The sequence below is a fragment of the Spizellomyces punctatus genome, assembly GCF_000182565.1.
Source record: "Spizellomyces punctatus DAOM BR117 chromosome Unknown supercont1.7, whole genome shotgun sequence".
Classification (NCBI taxonomy): domain Eukaryota; kingdom Fungi; phylum Chytridiomycota; class Chytridiomycetes; order Spizellomycetales; family Spizellomycetaceae; genus Spizellomyces; species Spizellomyces punctatus.
In genome coordinates, this window is record NW_015971543.1 from 69,490 (window position 1) to 90,305 (window position 20,816).

At 47.1% G+C, this 20,816-nt stretch overlaps 8 protein-coding genes across 9 annotated transcripts; 4 read left to right on the top strand and 4 right to left on the bottom strand.

Annotated features, from left to right (window-relative positions):
• The first annotated feature begins 158 nt into the window (after positions 1 to 158).
• SPPG_04357 (uncharacterized protein) lies at positions 159 to 1,183 on the top strand. Its single transcript, XM_016752596.1, has one exon. The coding sequence runs from the start codon at positions 313 to 315 to the stop codon at positions 1,084 to 1,086; it is 774 nt and encodes a 257-aa protein (XP_016608049.1). The 5' UTR covers positions 159 to 312; the 3' UTR covers positions 1,087 to 1,183.
• Positions 1,184 to 1,327: 144 nt separating this feature from the next.
• SPPG_04358 lies at positions 1,328 to 2,857 on the bottom strand (the record flags this gene model as incomplete). Of its 2 annotated transcripts, XM_016752597.1 has the most annotated exons (3): positions 2,774 to 2,836; positions 2,347 to 2,706; positions 1,535 to 2,287 (listed from the first exon to the last, which is right to left on the bottom strand). In XM_016752597.1, exons 2-3 carry the CDS (start codon positions 2,689 to 2,691, stop codon positions 1,535 to 1,537), a joined length of 1,098 nt encoding a protein of 365 aa, XP_016608050.1. In that variant the 5' UTR covers positions 2,692 to 2,706; positions 2,774 to 2,836. The 2 variants fall into 2 exon arrangements, with proteins under 2 accessions (XP_016608051.1, XP_016608050.1); XM_016752598.1 differs by having other exon boundaries at positions 1,328 to 2,287; positions 2,347 to 2,857.
• A 2,921-nt stretch (positions 2,858 to 5,778) lies between these two features.
• On the top strand, positions 5,779 to 8,758 carry SPPG_04359 (uncharacterized protein). The gene has a single exon (XM_016752599.1). It carries the CDS (start codon positions 5,949 to 5,951, stop codon positions 8,556 to 8,558), a length of 2,610 nt encoding a protein of 869 aa, XP_016608052.1. The 5' UTR covers positions 5,779 to 5,948; the 3' UTR covers positions 8,559 to 8,758.
• A 165-nt stretch (positions 8,759 to 8,923) lies between these two features.
• SPPG_04360 (uncharacterized protein) lies at positions 8,924 to 10,354 on the top strand (the record flags this gene model as incomplete). The annotated part of the gene is made up of 5 exons (XM_016752600.1): positions 8,924 to 9,145; positions 9,222 to 9,459; positions 9,560 to 9,775; positions 9,859 to 10,025; positions 10,091 to 10,354. 5 exons carry the CDS (start codon positions 8,924 to 8,926, stop codon positions 10,352 to 10,354), a joined length of 1,107 nt encoding a protein of 368 aa, XP_016608053.1.
• A 62-nt stretch (positions 10,355 to 10,416) lies between these two features.
• Positions 10,417 to 12,866, bottom strand: SPPG_04361 (uncharacterized protein; the record flags this gene model as incomplete). The annotated part of the gene is made up of 5 exons (XM_016752601.1): positions 10,417 to 11,324; positions 11,388 to 11,690; positions 11,762 to 11,859; positions 11,936 to 12,196; positions 12,255 to 12,866. 5 exons carry the CDS (start codon positions 12,864 to 12,866, stop codon positions 10,598 to 10,600), a joined length of 2,001 nt encoding a protein of 666 aa, XP_016608054.1. The 3' UTR covers positions 10,417 to 10,597.
• A 451-nt stretch (positions 12,867 to 13,317) lies between these two features.
• SPPG_04362 (uncharacterized protein) lies at positions 13,318 to 16,180 on the top strand (the record flags this gene model as incomplete). The annotated part of the gene is made up of 9 exons (XM_016752602.1): positions 13,318 to 13,951; positions 14,006 to 14,323; positions 14,387 to 14,396; positions 14,466 to 15,035; positions 15,096 to 15,378; positions 15,455 to 15,613; positions 15,687 to 15,726; positions 15,787 to 16,100; positions 16,157 to 16,180. 9 exons carry the CDS (start codon positions 13,318 to 13,320, stop codon positions 16,178 to 16,180), a joined length of 2,352 nt encoding a protein of 783 aa, XP_016608055.1.
• A 305-nt stretch (positions 16,181 to 16,485) lies between these two features.
• Positions 16,486 to 18,239, bottom strand: SPPG_04363 (uncharacterized protein; the record flags this gene model as incomplete). The annotated part of the gene is made up of 4 exons (XM_016752603.1): positions 17,876 to 18,239; positions 17,604 to 17,801; positions 17,355 to 17,540; positions 16,486 to 17,253 (listed from the first exon to the last, which is right to left on the bottom strand). The coding sequence occupies exons 1-4, from the start codon at positions 18,191 to 18,193 to the stop codon at positions 16,486 to 16,488; spliced, it is 1,470 nt and encodes a 489-aa protein (XP_016608056.1). The 5' UTR covers positions 18,194 to 18,239.
• Positions 18,240 to 18,637: 398 nt separating this feature from the next.
• SPPG_04364 (uncharacterized protein) lies at positions 18,638 to 20,339 on the bottom strand (the record flags this gene model as incomplete). Its single annotated transcript, XM_016752604.1, has 7 exons — positions 20,268 to 20,339; positions 20,030 to 20,132; positions 19,736 to 19,959; positions 19,575 to 19,667; positions 19,460 to 19,513; positions 19,237 to 19,389; positions 18,638 to 19,171 (listed from the first exon to the last, which is right to left on the bottom strand). Exons 1-7 carry the CDS (start codon positions 20,310 to 20,312, stop codon positions 18,638 to 18,640), a joined length of 1,206 nt encoding a protein of 401 aa, XP_016608057.1. The 5' UTR covers positions 20,313 to 20,339.
• Positions 20,340 to 20,816: the final 477 nt, after the last annotated feature.

Genomic DNA, 20,816 nt, shown 5'->3' on the forward strand with positions numbered 1-20,816 from the left:
CAATGCCGACAAGAACGAATCGCATGACAGATACATGTTGGGGGGGAAAAATATTCCAAATTTGAAAAAACTTCATTAATCCTGAAGCAAATGGTTTGAACCGTTTGATCAGGGCTGAGCACATTCTTGCTTACACAGCCGCGCGCTTTTCAATCATTAAATACGGCTGTTGGTCTTGTTCAGCAAGCAAAGAAAGTGTACCCAGCCTCTTGTGGGGGTTTTTTTTGTTCTACTGCGGGGCCAGGGACGACCGTCGTTATAAAGTTGACGTATTCTGACAAAAAGTATCAAAGGGTATAATACTGGTTCACAATGTTGACGTTTTTGACTCGACCGCGCAACGGGCCAGCCAGCCATTCAGTTTCCGCTTCCTCAACCTCCATATCCTCAATGCCTTTCCACCCTCGTACGTCGTCCCTCCCATCAAGCTCACATTCCCTCGTCCCTTTATGGGATCCCGTCTCCAAAGAACAGCGTCTTGTCCTCCGCGACCGAATATGTGCAGTGACGGAACGTGACGGGAACGTGGTTTTGGCCGTGGATGATATGGATGGCGGTCTCTTGGTCGTTGTTGGCACGAATGCGATAACAGAAGATCAACTTGGTGATGAAGGGTTTGAAGACCCTCATGGGATACAGAACGAAGGAAAAGAGTTTTATGCTGAACGGGATTGGAGTTTGAACCCTGGACAGCGGGCCTTGACATTGCCGCCTGGTATGGACTTGGATGAGTTTGTGCAAAATTGGTGTGAGGGATTTTTGGTGTTGGAGGAAACGGATAGCGAGGAAAACAGTGGTTGGAGTATAGCGACTTCTCAAACAGCTCCATACCCCCATCCCCCCCGAGTTGCCGTCAATCCGAGTCGAATTCTCGATGTGCATCCGGACATTCAAACACCTCTTCCTGGTTATGTTGTCCTGGACTTTGGACAGCAAGCTCCATGGTTACGCACCAGATGTGGAACTCGACGGGCGCGAACAGAGGAGAAGGATGCCAGAGTCAAATTGCGTGTGAAAGGTGTTTCTTTGGCGGATTTTATGGTGAAGGTTGACCCTCTTGGATGGGAAGAAGTTTCCCTCTCCTGATGCGGATACTTTTGGTTCTTTTATGTACATGATTTGCGAGCTTGTAAATATAATTGTAATATAATCCGAAAACGACACACTAGTCGTTTAAGCCATTGTCAATGGTTCCTTTACTCTGATGTTTCGATCGTCGTTGGGATCACTGGAACCTCTCCAACTTTCAGCATTTGACTTTGACCCTAAAGTGCGGTCCAGGGAATACGACAAGCCCTGATCCTGTAAATGGTGAGATGCACAGAGATTTGGAGAAACATTATATATTATCAAGTTCCAAGTACGTGCATTTGCTCATGAAGCAAGTTCTGCACGAGACTGCCCAAAACCGAGCATCCCCATAAACTATTTACGAAAAGAAAAGCAAAACAACTCCAGCGCCTATTCTCAAATACACATTACAAGCAATATTTCACTCATCGGATATGCCCAGACTTTCCCCCATTTCCCACAGCTACGACTTGCGCTCATCCAATCCGAGCTGACTGTGGCCTCCGTGTTGTGGGTGCTGATGACTCGGATGCCCAGGGTGTCCATGTGATTGGTGCTGGTGTGTTTGCTGAGGGGCCGTCGAAGAGACATGCGGGCTACCCCCCAGCGAAGTTGACACCTGCGGAAGATGTCCACCTCCCACATTGGAAACATTATCATACACGTTCTTTACTCCTGGATGTTGGTGCTGTTGAAACGCGTTTTGGGCAGCAGCCGCCATTGCGGCCGCTGCAGCAGCGGCTGCAGCAGGGTTGCTTGTGATCTGGCTTGGGTCACCGTTTGTTACTGCACCGAGAAACTGCGCACTCGCATTGCGCTGCTCCAATGCAGTGGTGTGCTTTACCGTCTTCAAGTGAGTTCCGACATTTGAAAGCTGCGGCTGGCGACCTCCGTTTCGAAGCGAAATGGTTACGGGACGCGAGTTGCATACGAGGCACTTCCATACTCCTTCTGCCCCGCGGCCATCCCTAGAATGCTCAACACCAACCCGATAGTCCACATCCTTTCTTAGCGCTCTCGTTACAGGTGACTCTGCCAAGTGACGCTCCAATGACGCGAGTAAAGTAGGCAAATCTGGTGGACTCTGCATTAGAGGGCTCCCTTCATCCGTCATTCGGCGACGCTTACGGGGACCCGGAGACGCACCCAGTGCAGCCAGAACATTTGCATTGGCGGGATCATTTGGATCGAGCCCATATGGTGGATTGGTTACATACTAACAACGATACGCGTTAAAAGTGAATACAACCATCAATTCCAAGAAAAATAGCTTACTTGAATAACCAACTTGCGATGACCAGGCTTCAAAGTTCTCTTTGTGTAGTACTCGGCCGAAACGAGATCATTGTTTGGGTCAGTCAAGTTAACGTTGAGTGTGCGAATGGCGTCGATGGTTTCATAACCCGCATCAAACAAGAGGCTGGTGGCTTCTGAAGGGATATGAGGGTGCAGCTGCTCAATTAACCTCTGACGAGCCTGTTCTGTCTGGACCAATGGTTCCATCAGCGGGGGAGTCGACGGCAGTGCGTTCGCCCCTTGAGCGTTTTGGGCTAGTTCGTGGTGCTGCTGCTCAGTCATTTGCGAGAGGCTGATGAGAGCTTGGCCGACGCTGCTTTCCATATGCACAATGGGTAACTGCGCGCAAACAGTCAGCTTGATACTATACACAGAAAAGGTGGGCTACAAGAAGCCCCAAGATTACCCTTTGTCCGGACGCGTAGGGGCGAGGGCAAACGACCGCGGGAGTTGGTTGCTGGTTTCTTGAAGGGTGGTTCCGCGAGAAACGAAATGTGGAAGGAAGGAAAGAAACGGTTCGCTTCGCTTCTTTTCTTTCACAAACCACTTTCTATATTTGGTTACATTGAATTCCAGTCGCATGATTCGCTAGCGATTTGTGATTCGATCAGCCATTCGATCAGCTCACTTTTTGCAATGCATTCCATCACTCGTTTCATTATTCCATTTACAGGTTAATGAAGTGTCATTGGATTCTGGTAGGCGATTCTTATCAGAGATCTCTGCGGCGTTCCTCATAGCGCTTTCTATACCTGCCATTATGTTGTTAGAAAATATTGGACCAGTCGGTTGACTTTTCCAGGTGCTCAGCACTTTGAAGAATCTCTGTTTGTCATCCGCATCGACCATTTCGTAGGCGTATTTATAAAATAGAATTTAGGGTTCACGCCTGTAGATCCAAAGCACACCAGCACCGTCACATAGTGTATTGGCAAGAACTAATGTCACAAACAATACACAAACTGAGTCGATACATTGAGTCATGGAGTGTCATATATGTGGCAAACTGCAGAATATTCCTCTCATAGATGGCCGTCAGATGGCTGCAAGGGATAGTAATTGCAATCATTCATGGCCGCAGGTATTGGACCCGTTTTCATGCTGGCCACACATATTGGACCCGTTTTCATGCTGGCCACACATATTGGACCCGTTTTCTCATGACAACAAACATAAATAGTGGCCATGGTCGCGGCATTTTCTCCTTTAACCCATCCTGATATGGGATGTCCTACATGTAACGGCACCGACCATCATCGGGCTTCCAGCAAACTTTGCTCCTTCTACAAACCTCGAAAGAAAAACGAAGTACGCACAACTTTGAAAAGGAAGAGGGATACCGACCTTCCCAATGACGAAATCTTCATTCTTTCGACTGTTGTAAAAAGTGGACAACGGTCCCCTTTGCAAGTTGTTATCGCACATGCTGCGAGAACCTTGACTTGTATCGCTGCTGAAGCCACGCGGTTGTTCAACATGTTCGTCCTGGACCTTTTGGAGAGGAAGCAACAAATCCCCGAGTGTAGTTACAACAAATTTCTGCACCAACCATTCCAGATTATTGCTTTGGCAAAAGCATCTTCCCCCCAACTGCAAACGATTCATCGCACCTTGTACCGTCAAACATCTCGATACGATGTTACCTACCTCAGCCAGCTGATCTCAAACATGGCCAAAGATTACGAGACCAACTGCATGAACCATGTATCAACAAACATTCGCAAATGGGCTTTCAAGTGGTATCGAATGAAGATGCAGAAGACGTACCCAGATCTCAAGCGAGATAAAATCCGAATTCTGTTCAACAAGGAAGATGACTTGAACGAGCATTCTCTTTACTTAAAGGCATGCTTGATGACATATGACGTTGACATCACCAAAGAGGTGTCATTTGACCATTGGTGGACATACTTTCCTTTGATGTGGAAGTTTCAAAGGTATTTTGCCAAGCACGGAGAGAGGAATTTCTCCATGGTCCCAATTACCACTTACGGGATTCGCCACATCCGTCTCGATACCAATGCACTTTACAAACTGTGCCTGAGAGTGGATCTATTCACCAGGAAGGATGTACCCGCAGCTGAATTCCGGACAAACGCTCTCGTTTATTGGAAAACCCTGTTCCCCGATATTGCCGAGACGAGCAACAAGTCATTTGCATACGGCGTCTCGACCGACGGAGTCGCTTGCAGTTACTATTACCAGAAACGTTACGTTCGGCGGCGACAGAGTCACAATTACTATGGCTTCGACGATGACGGAAAATATGGAGCAATGAATTTGGAAGACGGCGTATCCATCGTCGGTGTGGATCCCGGTAGGATTGACATCTTTACAGCTGTTGATGGGAACGAAAATGTTGTGAGGATGTCCAGAAAGGAATTTTACTCACTCACGGGCATGGTGGCAAGTCAGAAGACTAGAAACCGATGGTTAAAGAACAACCCAGCAGTCCAGTCGATCGTAACGCAATGTCCCACACCACGCACTCCAGATATTGAGAACTTTCGACAACACTGTCAATATGTGCAGCAGCATCTGTTAACCTTGGTCGACTTTTACGGAGCGCGGCGGTTCACCCGTCAAAAGTTGCACACTTACATTGGCAAGCAGAAAGTCTGGGCTACGATCGTAAGAAGAATTACCAAGAATGACAGACGCACGGTTGTGGCGCTGGGCGATGCAAAGTTCAGACACAACTCCAAAGGCGGACCTTCGACACCCCTCGCTAGGATGGCCAAAGAGTTAAAAAGGAGACACCGGGTTCGAATGATTGACGAATTCAGAACGTCCATAACGTGTTCACATTGCGATGGTGAATTGCCGAAAAGCACTCGACACTGGCAGGTCAAGGTACGTTGGGCCGTCATGAATTCGGTTTCACAAAAGTGAAGTTGAATTTGTGTGTTTTGCCAGGTCTGCAACGACTTATGTTTGACTCACTGGAATCGAGACGTTAATGCGGCAAGGAACATTCGAAATATTTTTCTCCACATGAACGAGAACAACGGAGAACGCCCTTGCTGCTTTGCACGTACTGTACCCCAGTTCAACCCAGGCTGGAACCTGTAGCGAGTTAGGATAGGGGTGGGACTCGTTTGCAGGATAGGTTATGAAGGGTTGGACAGGCTGGCTAATTGTAAATTAGAACCGGCTGTAGTGGGTTGGAGGGAGAATCTGTCCCTAGTGACATTTTCTACCACCTGCACACTATTGCGACCAAGTATTCTGCCAGCAAGTGTGTTTATTTGCTGACGTGAGCCTTTTGTTTATAACAAAAATGGCGGTCCCCCCTTTGCGTTTCAAATGTGGTGGGCGCCAATGCCGTTGTACCCCCGTGTTTCAGGTCAAAGTTGTTGAGTATCTCAACATGCCCCTTGCCCACTTTGCGTGCATAGGGCTCGTGTATGCTTGAACAAAGAGCGTGAGAAAAAGGCAGCGGGGTGCTCGTTCCACCGCCCTTCCCGTCACCTTTGCACGTTCGCAGCCCGGACATTTGAGTTTCCGGGGAATTGGCGAAAGCAGTTATCCTAACAATCGGGCGGAACTCAAGAAACCTGCCCTTGTCATCCAGTTGGGCAATGGCCGCAACTGTCCATACCCGCTTAACCGATCACGATCACGACTTGTATTCTCGAACTAACCGCAGCACTGGACCTTCAATGTACGATGCTGAAGCGTATGCCTTGCAAGAAGACACAACACCCATCATGACGGAGGACGAAATGATGCAAGTGGAAAGAGAACTGCTAACTGCATGGCAAAGTAGGACTCCTGCAAAGCCTTCGGATGCACAGCTGGCGTCTCCTGCTGTTACGAACGGGGGCGAAGCGTCCCCTCGTATCGCGGACACGGCAAGGTCACTCGAGATCGAACGAAAGAAAAGCCTGTACGCAAGCGAATTTGCCGAGTCGGTCCAAAACATGAAGAACCTTGCCGAAAAGCAGCGAAGATTAGAAGAATTACAATTGTCCCTAGACGACTCGTATGAAATTCGGAAAGATATGCAGGTGGAAGACGAAGTTGAACGTGTCTGGATGTCTCCCACCTTCGGATCTGGAGGACAAAATGACAATCTGCCAAAAGATGAAAATGAGAATGGGAGTGCGGCAGCCAATCATGGCGAGACAGCCTCATCCTCTCGGAGTGTACCAGCGTATGTGGCCACGTCACAAGAAATGGATGGAGCAGAGACCTCGAGTCTACTTATCGATACAAAGGGCCATTTACAGCAGCTGGAGAAAGAACTGGAATTGCTGAGAGTTACTACTCTTTCTCGGCCAGCGACTTCCGAGTCTAGTTCCCCAGCTCTGTCTGTAGCTGCAGAAATGTCAGAGACAAGAGAATCCCCTGTTGCGGTGGACGAGGATGGAAATGAATGCATGGAGACGCAGGACGCCTGGGGCAAGGCGGATGGCAATGCAAAGCAAGATGTTGATGCAAAGTCTGCGCAACGGGTTTCGTTAACCGTTCGCACCTCTCGGTCCAGCTCATCTCTACAGTGGCACTCTTCCAAGCACTCATACATTTACGAACCAGTCAAGAACACAAAAGCAGATGTCGCGGATCTACTGGTACAGATACAAGAAGAGTATGAAGAACTTACATCCGAACCTTTTCCTTCACCAAAAGCCGATGTATCGCTCGCAACATCTTTTGACAATTGGAATAAGGATGCCAAGCCTGCCGATAGTGTGCCAGTGACGGTGAAAAAATTTCACTTACCCATGGGTCGGCCCAAGTATATGCAGTCCCTACTGATGCAAGTTGACGATCCCAAAGTCAAGGAACGACTTCGCGAGATGCATAAAATACGGCAGTCGAACGCAGCCGCAGGATTGGCTGTTTTGGTGCCGTATTCTGTTGGACCAAGGCAGACGGGTGAATTTGGTAGTTTAGGGGAAGTCGTCGAGGTGAATGAGGATGGGGATGATACTGCATCTCAGCTGACAGAGGACGACCCAAGTTCCCCTGTTGTTGAGCAAAAGTCTTCCTTGCAGCCACCACCACGGCGAATTATTCCACCAACAGCAACCGATGGTCACTTGGGAACATCGACCTCATCTAGAGGCACGGAAGAAATTGCTGGACGTGCTAGCGTAGCCCCAGCACTGCCCTCCTATCTAACATCATCACCGGCAAGTCAGGGCAGCCCTATTCCTGTCCCGCCGGTGAGACGATCCAGCATTTGTTACTCATCCCTTTCGATCCCTTCCGCACCGCAATGGGCGCCGATTCAACTCGCACCGACCGCAAACAATGACTCAAAACGCCTCACACCCCTCACCCTCCACATTCCCCCACCGCCACGCACCTTCCCACCCCAGTATCTCCATCCCCGCCTTTCCCGTATGGGTGTTATGGACTTGTCACCGAGGCCCGCAGGACGGCCATCGACACTTGGTAGAACGTGGGGAGATCCGACCAACGTGACGTCGTTTGTTACACCAGTACATTCCGCTCCGGAAAGATTGAAGACTGCTCCAAGTTCCATTACAGGACCTCAGTTGGTCAGCACATCTGCGAGAATCAAGACCGTACCCATCAACAATGTTCTCAGGGAGCTGCAATTGAAGGGGAAAACCCAGTATGCAGAATCTTACATAAATGACAACGTCTCGCTCGGCAGTAACACTTACGGAACGGCGCAAAGGGCGCAAACAGTGACTGGGGTATTCCGAGGACAAGGCTCACGAAAACGATCGGACGTTTTTTCGGTGTTTGAGGAGCAGGATCCTCTTGAGAGGAATTACACATCACCGGCCCCCATACCTGGTGTGTCCATGAACACCCGCACTGCAACCGTCTATCCGAGTCCTCCGGGCACTCCCTCTTTCCAACGAGAACGTAGCGCATCGTCGCCTCAGCTACCCAATGCTTCCGGGTCACATTTCACCAAATATGTCCGTAAAGTCGGTAAAGCCCTCAAAACGGCCATCGATCCTTACACCCCTCCTCCTCAAACCACACCTCCAGTATCTGGTTATGCAACAGCCGACCGCACGCTCCGCCACTCCAAATCCATGAGCTCGTTGCTACCAGATCAAAGTGCAGTGACCTTCTCCCAAGCTGCTGCAAATACGGGTGATATTTCTCCGACGACATTGCAAAATAAGCGATCCGCTGAGATGGAAAAGTTTAGACAAATGTTGATTGAAACCTATTCAGGTCCGAGTGGACCAGCGGCATGAAGGTCTATGCCAATGCAAGGTAGTGTACATAGAGATAGATTAGTTCTAGATATGGGATTCGTTGGCTTTTGTTTTTCTTTCACGCGCAATCTGTGAAGGGGAAGGGAAGGTTCCATGCATTGGACTTTTTGTTTTTTTTTTGTGTATTTTGTGGATAATTTTTGTATGCTCCGTTTGAATTTCTATTTCCTTGACTTTCGATATCTGTGCACATCTCGAAATCGGAGATTTGTTATGATGAGATAATCAGTCGTTGGAATTATATAAGCATAGCGATCTGTGGAATACGACGAGATTCCTCTATTAAACCTCACACTTACTAAAGCAAAGCTAATAGAAGTGCGATAGGGAAGCTCTAATCCTCAATGACGGAACTCCAAAAGATTTCCTCCCCGACGACGGATTATGCCGTTGACATTGAGCGTCGGGGATTAACCTCCGTGGCCCCAGACGACGACGAAATCGCACCTTTTGATGATTTGAATGATGCACCCGGCAAGTTCAGCTGGAATCCTCTGGAGTGGATTAAAGAATTCCAACAGGACTGGAGGGAATTCTCATGGGCAATGACAGAGAAGAGGCGGGTGGTAAGTAAACCCAGAAATTAGTCGGTATTTTGCCACCTTCGACTGGAATGTAAAACTTTTTTGTTGCCGACCCCAGCTTCTCCGTGCAGTCTTTGGTGAAGGCCTCTGCACATTTCTCTTCCTTTTCATTGTTGAAGCCGTGGCAGTGAACAATGGCCGACAAGAACAACCTGAAAATCTAACGCTCGGAGCTGTCGCAACCGCTTTTTGCAGTATTGCTTTGATTTACTCTTTTGCGGATGTGTCTGGTGCCCATTTCAACCCTGCTGTAACATTTGCGACTATGGTGACTGGAAAGGTTTCATTGCGGAAAGGTTAGTGGGGAAACCCCAAGTTAAGCCTAGAGTGATCACTGTGATAGACCAAAACCGTATTCCTCTTTATGTTTAAACTCTGTTCTTTTTTCTCATTTAGGTCTTGCGTTTATTTCAATCCAGCTGTTCGCGTCCATCTTTTCGGTTGTGGCACTTCTTATTGTCTTCCCGGGCCCTCACCCTGGATATAGCAGCATCCCGGCCTCTGTTGTGGTCGACATTGACTCGAGCGCGCATTTGGCTCAAGCGTTTTTCATGGAAGTGATCTTGACGTTTATCCTCGTTTACGTGATTTTTGCAACGGCTTTTGATACTGGTCTGGTCATGTTATTCCATCTTTTTTGACCGTTTTGACTGGCTAGCTAATGAAGCTACTGCACTCTCTTTTCGTTTATTTAGTTGATACATCGAACGAAGTCAAGGTCAAGGCAAAGGGCGCAGGGGGATCCGCAGCCGCACAAGCAGATGACAAGTCGGTTGGGCGCTACTTGACCATTTACACCACTTCTGGTACCACCAAAGCTGGGTTTGCTCCGTTTGCCATCGGCTTTACACTTGGATTCCTCGTAAGTCGCTCCGTATCTCAACATCTGCTCAAAGCACCGACTTTGTACTCATTCATGTGTCATAGGGCCTCATTGGCGGTTCCGTGTCCGGAGGTGCCTTCAACCCCGCCCGTGCATTTGGTCCCGCCCTTCTGTCTGGACACTGGAATAATCATTGGGTGTACTGGTTGGGCGATTTTATTGGGGCTGCGCTGGCTGGTTGGGCCCAGCACTTTTTCGCACACGAGGCTGTCCAGCATTCTGGTGCAAGTGCCAAGACAAAAAAGGGAGCGGAGAATGAGAGGGTTGAGGAGGCACAAAAGGCGGCAAGGGCTGGTGATCTCTCTTGATAATGATCGCTGTTTGTCTAATGTGTTTTGGATAACAAACATTTGGTATCTTGTTAATGAGTATTTCAATGTGTCCTTTGCGACGTCTTGAACAATTGTGCTTCCTGGGTCTAAAATTTCACATGGAAGGAAGACTGCTGTGGAGCCACAGTCTGAAGCTTATCTTTCTAATCTATCCACGCTGGCTGGCATCTGTTTAGCTATGAACAGTCTAGCCAAACGAAACTACTCTACGTTTGATGGCTAACTAATAGTCCAAAGCTTTCTCTGCTTTTCCTCCTCTACACGTTCCTCAGCATCGTCAAAAACTCTTTTCTTGTACCGTTTCCAAGCGTACCCTACCTTCCACGCATCTGCTAGCGCTTCTGGACTCAAGGTAGCTTGCCATTCCTTTTCATCCTTTCCAATCATTTCCGCCATTTCAGTGGTACACAGTCGTGCAAAGTCCGGTCGGGAGAGGAGAAGAACACGCGTTGGGCGAGATGTTATGAGAGAGAACGAAGACCGTGGTGACGCTGTTGGCGGTAGGAAGCGTAGATGAGGGCCAGTACAGTGACTGAGAATAGCTGAGGTTGCACCGATACAGGCGCCGGTGGTAAGAGTTGTTGCACTTAGTAAAAGAGTAGTGAACTTTGAAGATGGTCCTGTACTGACAAGATTCTTTGATGAAGGGAGAGCAGGAAGTGGAACTGGAGGGTTGTGTTGGTCATGTCCCATTTCCTTGGCCTTTGACGTCTCCGTTGAGCTAGAGGCAATGGGAGGAAGAATCAGGTACCCGGACGTGCCTCTCTCTACCGCCATTCCGCGCGAATGCATCCGACTACCCGCCGTCGAATGTACTATGAGACTGTGAGCGGTCTTCTGCCTAATTGGCGGAGGCGGGGGAATGTAAGGTCGTATTCGAATCCGTCCATGTATATCAGACATTCTATTGAATTTGACAGCTTTTACCACCCGGCATGCGCCTTCTCTGTAAAGGAATTCTCTCAGCAACAGGTTTGCATCTTCAATAAACGGCATACACTCTTCCTACCTAATAATAAATAAAAAGCCTGGTACTTCACCTTCGGCAACAATAACCTCGTTGCTAGCAAGCGATCTCGTCCGACTCACCACCGCTAAATGCCTGATAGCACTTGGAGCCAAACATGCAAACAGCGGTATACTACCAATGAGCGCGATTTTGGCGTCAACATCCGCTTGTGTTTCATGCTGAAGAATCTCATTAAAATCGGACTTTGCTACTCGTAGGAAGGCTGTGGGTGTGGTGAGTGTAGTGACGGTCGCACTTCGTCGATGATTGCGGAGAAGAGAAGTTTCACCAAAACTGTCGCCTCTGATAGATGTCGTTGTGGTGAGGACGAACTCTTGCTTATAACATGCGTCTGATCGGAAAACCGGGCTTACCCTTTCAGCACACTGATGACAATGACCCGATCTTCTACTTTCTTTGTTACCTCCACCTCTCCAGAAAGTATATGATAGAAATTCTGCGCCTCATGACCCTAAGTGAGGCAAAAGGAAGGGATAAACGTCCTTGACCATTTGGAACGACCAGCAGTCAGACAAGCAGAGCCTTACCTGCCTCACTACTACTCTCCCTGCCTCAAACACTTCATATGTAATCACTCTTGCCAGTGCTCTTCTTATGCCTTCATCGTATTTGGCAAATACAGGCACAAGACTAGTAAGATGAAATAGATTATCGATATCTGAAGTCGTCAATGAGTCTGGGTCAGCGGTTTTAGCTAATGCTGCCAGGAGGGTCGGACTGAGGTGCAGATGCGCGTTATCTGGTCGTCTCCGGTAGGTGGACATCTTGAAACCAACTTTGGAAGCCATCTATGGTGAATTTCCTTTAGTGGCATGCTTTTAAAATGAAGTGTAATCCGCATCGTACCAGACTAGACTGCCCACTTTCCAAAGCCTTCCGGGCGCCAATCCCTTCAGCAAGCGGGGCTTTGCGAATCTGAAATGCTCGAAGTGCTCTTACAGAAGCACCGATTCTCTCTAGCGCCATTTTCCACCACTCCTTTGCCGATGGTCGAGTATCGTCAGTCGTAGAAATGGATTCATTTGAGCCATGTGTCGAAGATGCTTTGTTGGTGGATGTTCGGTTAGTCGATTTTCGATCAATGTGCCGAGTGAATGTTAATCCTGGACGGTACAGTATCGATTCTAGTGTGCTGTTATCCTTATCTGTGGAACGATATTGAGAGTGACGCTCCGTCCAGGTTGCACCATAACCGGCATTCAATTTTCGTACTCCAACCGAGGCTCTGGGCCTTTTTCCTATGTCGCTACCAGCAAGAGAACTCCTGCGTGAGATTTTGCCATGCCTTGGGCGCCGTGTGAGAGATGCGTGGCTTCCCGTCGAGTTCGAGTATTCAGACGCAGTGTGTGAGGGTCGCCGTGGTTGACGAATCAGGAAATGCTCGGCGTGATTGGGTGACTTTATTGAGTCACTACTTGTGTGAGCTTCGCGGTCTTCGTCCAGGTTGGTGTAAGTCATTTTGAATTTAGGTCACAAATGAATCTTTTCGGGAGACGGTGTAGCATCAGGTAAAAGCTAAGATCTGACAATGGACACGCTTTAATTTCAGGGCAAAATTCTTTGGGATCAACAAGCCGCCATTAAGGATAACCAGAGATGGTCCGCGATCGGTGTTCCATGGGTGGTATCAAGTCACTACCAAAGTCGCAAAACCACTCGTTTACCCTATTCTCCTCTCGTACATTAGCCATATCGTCGCGAACTCAGCCTTGCTGGACAGTCCATATTTGCTTTGGCGCGGAGTTGCTTATGTAATATCAAAATACCAGAGATATCATGACAAAACCGTGTTGCGGGAGCGCTTGGCTATAATGGTCCGCAAGTCCACGAGATCGAGCAGAGCCCTTCGCTGGCTTCAACTTACATCATAACTATAAACTGTGCATATATCCTTATTGTGTCTGATGAGATGACCTCGCAGCTAAAGCCGCTTGATGAGTGTCTTCGACAATTACGAGGATTAAACGAGCACTTGTCAACGATTCAGGGTGAGATACAAGATCTATTAGCCCAAGTGGAAGCGCATGCGCAAGAAAAAAACTTTTGCGTTCCGCGTCGCAGAAGTTCGTTCGACGAACGCGAGACAAGTATTCCGCCGAGTCGACGAAGGAGTCGCAATTATGATCGATTGTCATTTCACAGTGGAGCTGCCCAAGGGGAGTGTCCTTTTCCAGTAATTGTCGATCAAGCCGTGGAGAGGGCTTTAACCCAGCACAAAATTGCCCCTGAGGAATTTACTTGCGACAGAATCCACGAGGGCAGCAAAGATTCCTTGCCAGGCACATCATCCGGTTTTAGTCTGAGTGGATATTACCGCACCATGCGTCGATCAAGACAGCGCAAAGAGTCAACGAGTAGCGGGTTGTCAAGCTCAAATCCAAAGCTTCCCAAGCATCCCAGTTCTATATCGGCCAAAAGTTCATCATGTTCCTCAGAACCACGGTTTCAGTTGGACGACACACGAATTGGACCCAAACCCAGTAGTCTTCGAAATGCAGAGGGTGATTCGCGCAAAGATCATCCAACAGGCAGCATTCTAAAAGGTATAATCCACATGATTAATACTTTGGTTGGCGTGGGCTGACAATCTTGTGTAGAATCATTGGTGGATCCCATCAAAGACGACATTGAAGCCCAACGAATCGCACGAGATACCGATGTCAAACCAAACGCACAGGATATTTTGTCGTCAACCGCAAAATACATCACACACGATTTGTCCCTCCTTACAAACTCAGGACGCCTATGGAGGTGGTATATCAGATATTTTGCCGCTCCTAAATATAATGAGTTCAAAGCACCGTACTCGTCAGCGGATTTTAATGCAATGATAATCCAAGTCCCAACTATGAATCCAGCCTTCTTTATACACCCACGATCCCAGTTTCGGGCAGTGTGGGGAGTGCTCATGTCAAGTGAGTAAAAATCTGTACATACATTGACCGTCGATATCATCTCATTTTTATCCTGTCACTTAGTTATATATCTGTAAGTGCACAAAGACTTGGCGTTTCACTCTCTTTGGGAAACCTTGTCAACATTGATCTCTTGTGGTAGGGCTGCGATGATTGCCGTACCCATCTTTGTCTCCTTTCCAAAATCACAGCATATAGCGGGGGCATCTTCTCTCGTATACACCATACTGTGTTCTCTCGATATCGTGGTTCATATATTTTCTCTTCACACTGAAGACGGCCAACTACTCTCTGCCCGCGAATCCTTGTTGCGCTACGCTCGCACCCAATTCCCTTTGGATATCCTCACTGCATTGCCCTGGTACCTCGTTCTTCAAAACGACCCGAGCGCATCCTACTATGGCTTGATTCGTCTTCTTCGACTCTATCACCTCGGTTACATTTTGCTCACCAACCCCCTTTATACCGGGTTGAGTCGATGGATCCAGACCGCCTTGGGTGTTGGAGAGAGCTTTGTTGCACTCATTCTGTTTTTAGGGTTGCTTGGCATTGTCGTACATCTCTACGCATGTGCCCTGTTTTTGATGGGTGCGGCTACAAATTATGTTAGCTTTGGGGATACGTCTGTCTTTTCGAAATCGGTTATAGAGCAGTACGCTTGGGCATTTTACACTGCAGTAGCAACAGTAGGTGGACTACAGACGAGTTACAAGTAAGTAAGGGCCGTCATCTTCAGTGTTATCGACCTTAATAACATTCTTCTATTTCAAAGCCCTGTTGCACTTCTTGAGCGTACCGTAACCATCATGACTATTTTCACGGGTGCTGCTCTGTACGGTACGGTCATTGGTCACGTCTCATCCGTAAGCTCTGGTCTCGACTCTTCGGGCAGGATGTTTAAGCAGAAAATAGAAGAAGTAAATGAGTACATGACCTATCGAAATCTGAGCAGATCACTCCAAACAAAAGTGCGGCATTTCTTCCAGCTCAAGTATCGAGGAAAATATTTTGATGAGATTGGAATCTTGGAGGAATTGAGCGACAGTTTGAGACAGGCAAGTAATTTTCAGCGTTTTGGCTTCACCGTAACGCGAGGCCAATTTGCTAATACCCAAAGTTGATCTTCTACAGGAAGTTACAATCCACAATTGCAGTGACCTCATCGCCAAAGTGGACTTTCTTTCCCGTAAGGTCGGTGACGGACGCGATGATAACTTTCTTGGCCGCATTGCCGATGCTCTCAATGCGAGATATTATGTGAAAGGCGACACTATATTCGAACAAGGACGGGTAAGATGCCACTTGTAATGCTGCCCAGACTATTCCCTAATAGCTTTACGTAACCTTCATAATGGGAGTAAAGCCGGGTAATGAAATGTATTTCATTCTCTCGGGGTGCGTAGGTAGGCCCTGCTTTTTAGATGAACGAGCATTTTAATATTCACACTAAAAATGCATTACAGAGATTATCGTTGCATCCCAGCGGATCGGCGTCCTTTCAGACGGGGCTTTTTTCGGTGAAGTTGCTTTGCTTGGTCAAGTTCCTCGTACGGCTACCATCAAAGCATTTACGGATACCGTCGCATACCGTTTGCATCGCACGGATTTTGAGGACATTGTGACAGATTTTCCGGACATGGCGCTTAAAATCCGGACTGTTTACGAGGAAAGGATGGCGAAAGTCAGGAAAGAGAGAGAAATGCTCTATACTGGCAAAAACGGCGAAACAGGTCCCGTGAGCACAGAGAAAGAACATGCTATAATGCAATCTTCGGAGGTGTGTGGTTTTCCCGGCCTTGCGAGCTGGAGTGTTTGCTAACTGCATTCTATCAGCTAGAGCAGCAGGAAATCGGATAGTTAGCTATCAACGATCAGTTAATATGAATAATACTTGTTGTCATCGTTGAAACTCGCAAGTTATGGTTTTTTTATTCGCGTATGCATTTATGCCCCTTAGCGTCTCTTTGCGTGCCATGTATATTATGCACCATCCATGCTGTTGAAAGGTTTTTAGTGGGGCGGTTTATCATGTGCATCTTTTATTTATAATGAGGCGTTAGAAGGCCGTACGCAGTAACTCACCCTACAAACTAAATATCAAAGCCTTTCCTATGACATCTACCCAAAAACAAAAACCTACAATCTAAAAAAAAAACCAACTGCTACCCACTCCCCTCCCCACCCCCCGAAAACGGATCCAAATTACACTGAACACCGACTTCTCTAAACCCCTCTCTCACACCCCGTGGAAACAACCCCCTCACAAACGGCGAAACAGTCTTCAACCCCCCTCGTATACACCCCTTTACAATCGGATCTGCGAGGGCAGCTTGGGCTTCTTGGCATGCGAGACGGTATTCCTCTATTTTTGTGGTAAGGTTGGTTTGGAGGGTGGTTAGGGTTGTGTTATGGGTGGTTTGGATGTCTTCGAGGCGGGTTTCGTACAGTGTTGTTAGAGAGTTTAGGAGGGCTATTGTTGTTTCTTTTAGGGCGGGTGGGTCTTGCTGTTGTTGTTGATCTTGTTGATCTTGCTGATCTTGCTGTTGCTGTGGTTGTGGTTGTTGGGGGTGAGAATGTACTTGTTGGTACGCCACAGATGGAAGTGTAGGAGAACTCAACCCATCCTCCACACCCGATTTCCACTCCACACTCATTTTCCGATCCTTTTCCAATATACTCTTTCGATGATCTCCATAAACTCTCTGAGTAGGTCGTCTGGCCCCTCCACTCCCCTGCTTAACAGAAGATCTCCGCGAACTTTTTCGTGTGGCATTGGCGGATGTAGATCGCTTTTTTTCGGCTTGTTGGTCTAGCTCTGTTAGACGTTCTGTTAGGGATTTGATTGTTTGTTCTTTTTCGTGGAGGGAGGTTTGGAGGGAGGTTAGGAGGTCTTCGGTTCGGATTCGGTCGTCTGTAATGTTTTGTGAGACCTGTATTTTTATTGTAAGATGGGTTATGTGTGTGAGTAGAATAAGTTATGATTGTACACAAACAATCTAAGAAAAAACGGAATAATACTCAAAAAACCGACCTCATTTTCGTAAATCCCATGCTTCTTCAACGCAATATGCGCTCTCGCAACTTGACTTCGTAACTTGCTAATCACATCCGCCCTCCTCCGTGCCTGTCGCTTCATATCAAATATATGTTCCTGAATAGATTCCAATTGTAGTTCATGACGGTTTTGAAGGACAATGTTGGCTGTCTCGCGATGTTTCTATTTCAAAAAATGTTCATCGTAACATCCGATACCCAAATGTTCAATGGAAAGTTACGATACCTTTGCATCTGATACGACTCGTGCGACCATATCTGCCAATTGTCCCCGGCATGCTCGCCTCACTCTCGCGAGATCTCGTTCATGAAGGGCTTGGAGATGGGATAATCGGGTATGGAGGTATGTAACGAGATCTTTTGTGCAATACGAAACGGATTCTGAAAAAGTTTTTTGAATGTCTTGTTTTGTTTGGTCGATTTCCTACGTTGTTTAACATGGAGGTTTTATTAAAATCCATGTTTTTTTTTCAATAAACGAGTTTTTCGTAAACGTACTTTTACGAGTTGCTCTACACCCTCTTCAGCCTTTTTGACACCCCCAACACAAGCCTCACCAACCTGCTCACCCCGACACACCCGAAAAAGCCGTACATACTCAACCCCAGAATTCAATACCCCTTCCAAAGCTCCTGGTGAACATGTTTCTCGCTTACGGGGAACAATAATCTTTGGTAAATCTGTTGGGCGTTTTGGTTTTGGTTGAGGTTTTTGGTCGAATATTCCGGATTTGCTCGTGGATTGTTGTTGCAGGGTTGGGTGGGAGAGGTCTAGGATGTTTGCGAGGAGTTGGATTACTTTTTTTGTTGGTGCCATTTTGTTTTGGGGTTGAAATCTGTATGTATGATTTGTCTAAACCTCTAGTTCTTCATCATGTCCTGTATCTCTAAAAAATCCCCGATGGGTTAATATTCCTTTCAGGGTTTTTGGGATCGTCTCTCTTTCGAATCGGTTTTCGTAATTACTTACAAGACGAGCAAATAACGTAAATCTACCAGTGGTTTTTGAATATTACGGGTACAGATAAGTTCATTAATCTTTGTTAATGCAGTTCGACGCACATTTAGCATATCCAGCATCGAATTCGTCTGTCTCTTTTCCGTCTCTACCAGAATTTTATCAACCATGACGGGTACAGTAGAGGTTAATTCATCGCTGTCAAGTCGACGCTCATTTAGCGTATCCAGCATCAAAGAGGGCCATCTCTTTTCCATATGTACCAGTACTTATTAACCATTACGGGTACAGCCAAATCCATCATCAAACAGGTCTCTTTCCCTCCCTCCTCTGTCTCTTCTCGACCTCATCCTCACCCACTTCCTCAACACCCACCTCCCTATACCTCCTCTCAACATCCCTCTGACACTCTTCAACAATCCTCTCCAAATCCTCCTCTTTTACACCTAAACCCAATAACCCCTTGGCAATCCCCCTCAACCCACTGTCAATGTATTCGAGGGAATGAGAGGGGTGGTGGGATGCCACGGTTAGCAGTAACTGGAAGAGTCCGTCAGTGGGTTCAAGGAATTTAACTTTTTTGCGGATGTTTCGTTTCTTGGTTGGTTTGGGGGTTTTTATGGCTCTCTGTGGTTGTTGTGGGGGTTTTGAGACCGGGATGGACGAACTTTGACCTCCAGTACTAGTCGCCTCGATCATGGGCTGTGGATATGAGATATGAGAAATTGACTGTGTCGTGGGGGGTGGGATTGGTGGTGGTATACTGGTAAACATGTGTCCTTGTCCGTAGGGGTTCCACATCATGGCGGGTTGGAAGCAGTATTCGGCATTTGAGACCTACATGGAATACGGATATAAAAAAAGCACTGAATTGGGTAATGGAGTTTGAGGGACTGACTTACTGGGTGTCCACCTGCATATGCACCGATAACAGATGGATGAAGGGGTATCCCCTGGCCAACGAGTTGGTGCGCAACAAGGTGGTGATGCTCATGCATCGTCGGCATTGCCGACGGTGGCAAACTTGTTCCTGATACCGTCCCAACAGACACTGGCTTTCTCGTATAAAACAGTGAGATAAGCAACACGGAACGAAACCCATCACAAAAGCACCTAGAAACCTACACCCATACCCGACCCCATTGCCGTATAATCCATAGAGGTATCACTCATCTGGATCTATCACAGATATGAAATGTTCGATAACGATAAACAAGGAAAAAAAAAAAAGTGGACTTACCATACTCCCTCTCGTCAACCGCTCGTACAATCCCCTCGCACCCGCATTATGCAAAAGCGAATCTGGTAGAGGAACTTGTAGCGCAGCCGTCACCTATACCCACCAAAACCATTAAGCAAGCAGAAACAAAAAACATACTACACTTTTCAACAAAAACCGACCACATCCTCGGGGTCGGGAAACAACAATTGATCCAAATCAATAGACTCTATAAATTGCCGATTTTCAACCAGTTCAATATCTTCAAACGTCCCGGGTATCGTAAAAAGCCTTTCAAACTGATCAATATCCTCCTGTTCCGCGATACACAACCCCGTTAAATCAAACTCTGCGGCAAACTGGAGCAAAGTCAAATCTGCATTGTCGTTATCCGAAGCTGTCACATCTATCATAACGATTTTTTGGTATCCACGTTGAATATGAATAGACGTTGGGAATGGACTGGAAAAACTTACTGATGGATTGGACATGGTCGCCATTGGATGAGGTGTAGAATGTGACTGATGGTTGAACGTAGAGGTGTTGCTCGGGGTTTCGTTCCACATCATCTAAAATACCCTAACAGTGAAACGAAAGAGCAGTTGTAAAATGGATCGAGCGCATAGTGAGTGACGAGCACCACAACACAAGGAATGGTGGGTCATGTTCTTAAAGTGTGTAAGGACCATTTGTTTTTTTTCATTGGGTTCTTACCACAAAACTACTTGGATCACTTCCACTCTCATCACCAGACGCCATTGCACTGTCTCTAACCCTAGGGTTAACTTGACAGCCCGAAAAAAAAACCTTTGACAGCTTGCTCTGTCTCTCTCTCGTTGCTAGTTGAGACAGTGCCGCAACGTAAACAAAAGAACCACTTTAAAAAACCCCAACAATAAAAAAATCACCCGACAGTACATTTTACGCAAAAACCAATTGAAACCCATTCTATTACGCTCCGTCTATGATTCTACTTTCTTTTTTCATTGTGTGTATGTGCACATCATACCCTTTGAGTTCCTTGTCGCAACTGTCAAAATGCAAGTGTTCCAAAAATGCTTGCGATCGCTCATCGGAACGCGTGTTGCGCAATCTAACCAAATTTGGTATCTTTGTTATGTCAGCATTGGATGATCCATCAAGTATTGGAAGGGCTGTTTGTTTTATTGCATTTCAATGAACGTTCAAACATTCTTGTTGATGCTTTTGGATGCGATTGATGATGATGTTTGGAAGTGGGTCTTTTGCAAATTGATTTACAAA

Coding starts and splice junctions, on each gene's coding strand:
- SPPG_04359 (XM_016752599.1), top strand. CDS start 5,949: ATGGCCGCAACTGTCCATACCCGCTTAACCGATCACGATCACGACTTG.
- SPPG_04357 (XM_016752596.1), top strand. CDS start 313: ATGTTGACGTTTTTGACTCGACCGCGCAACGGGCCAGCCAGCCATTCA.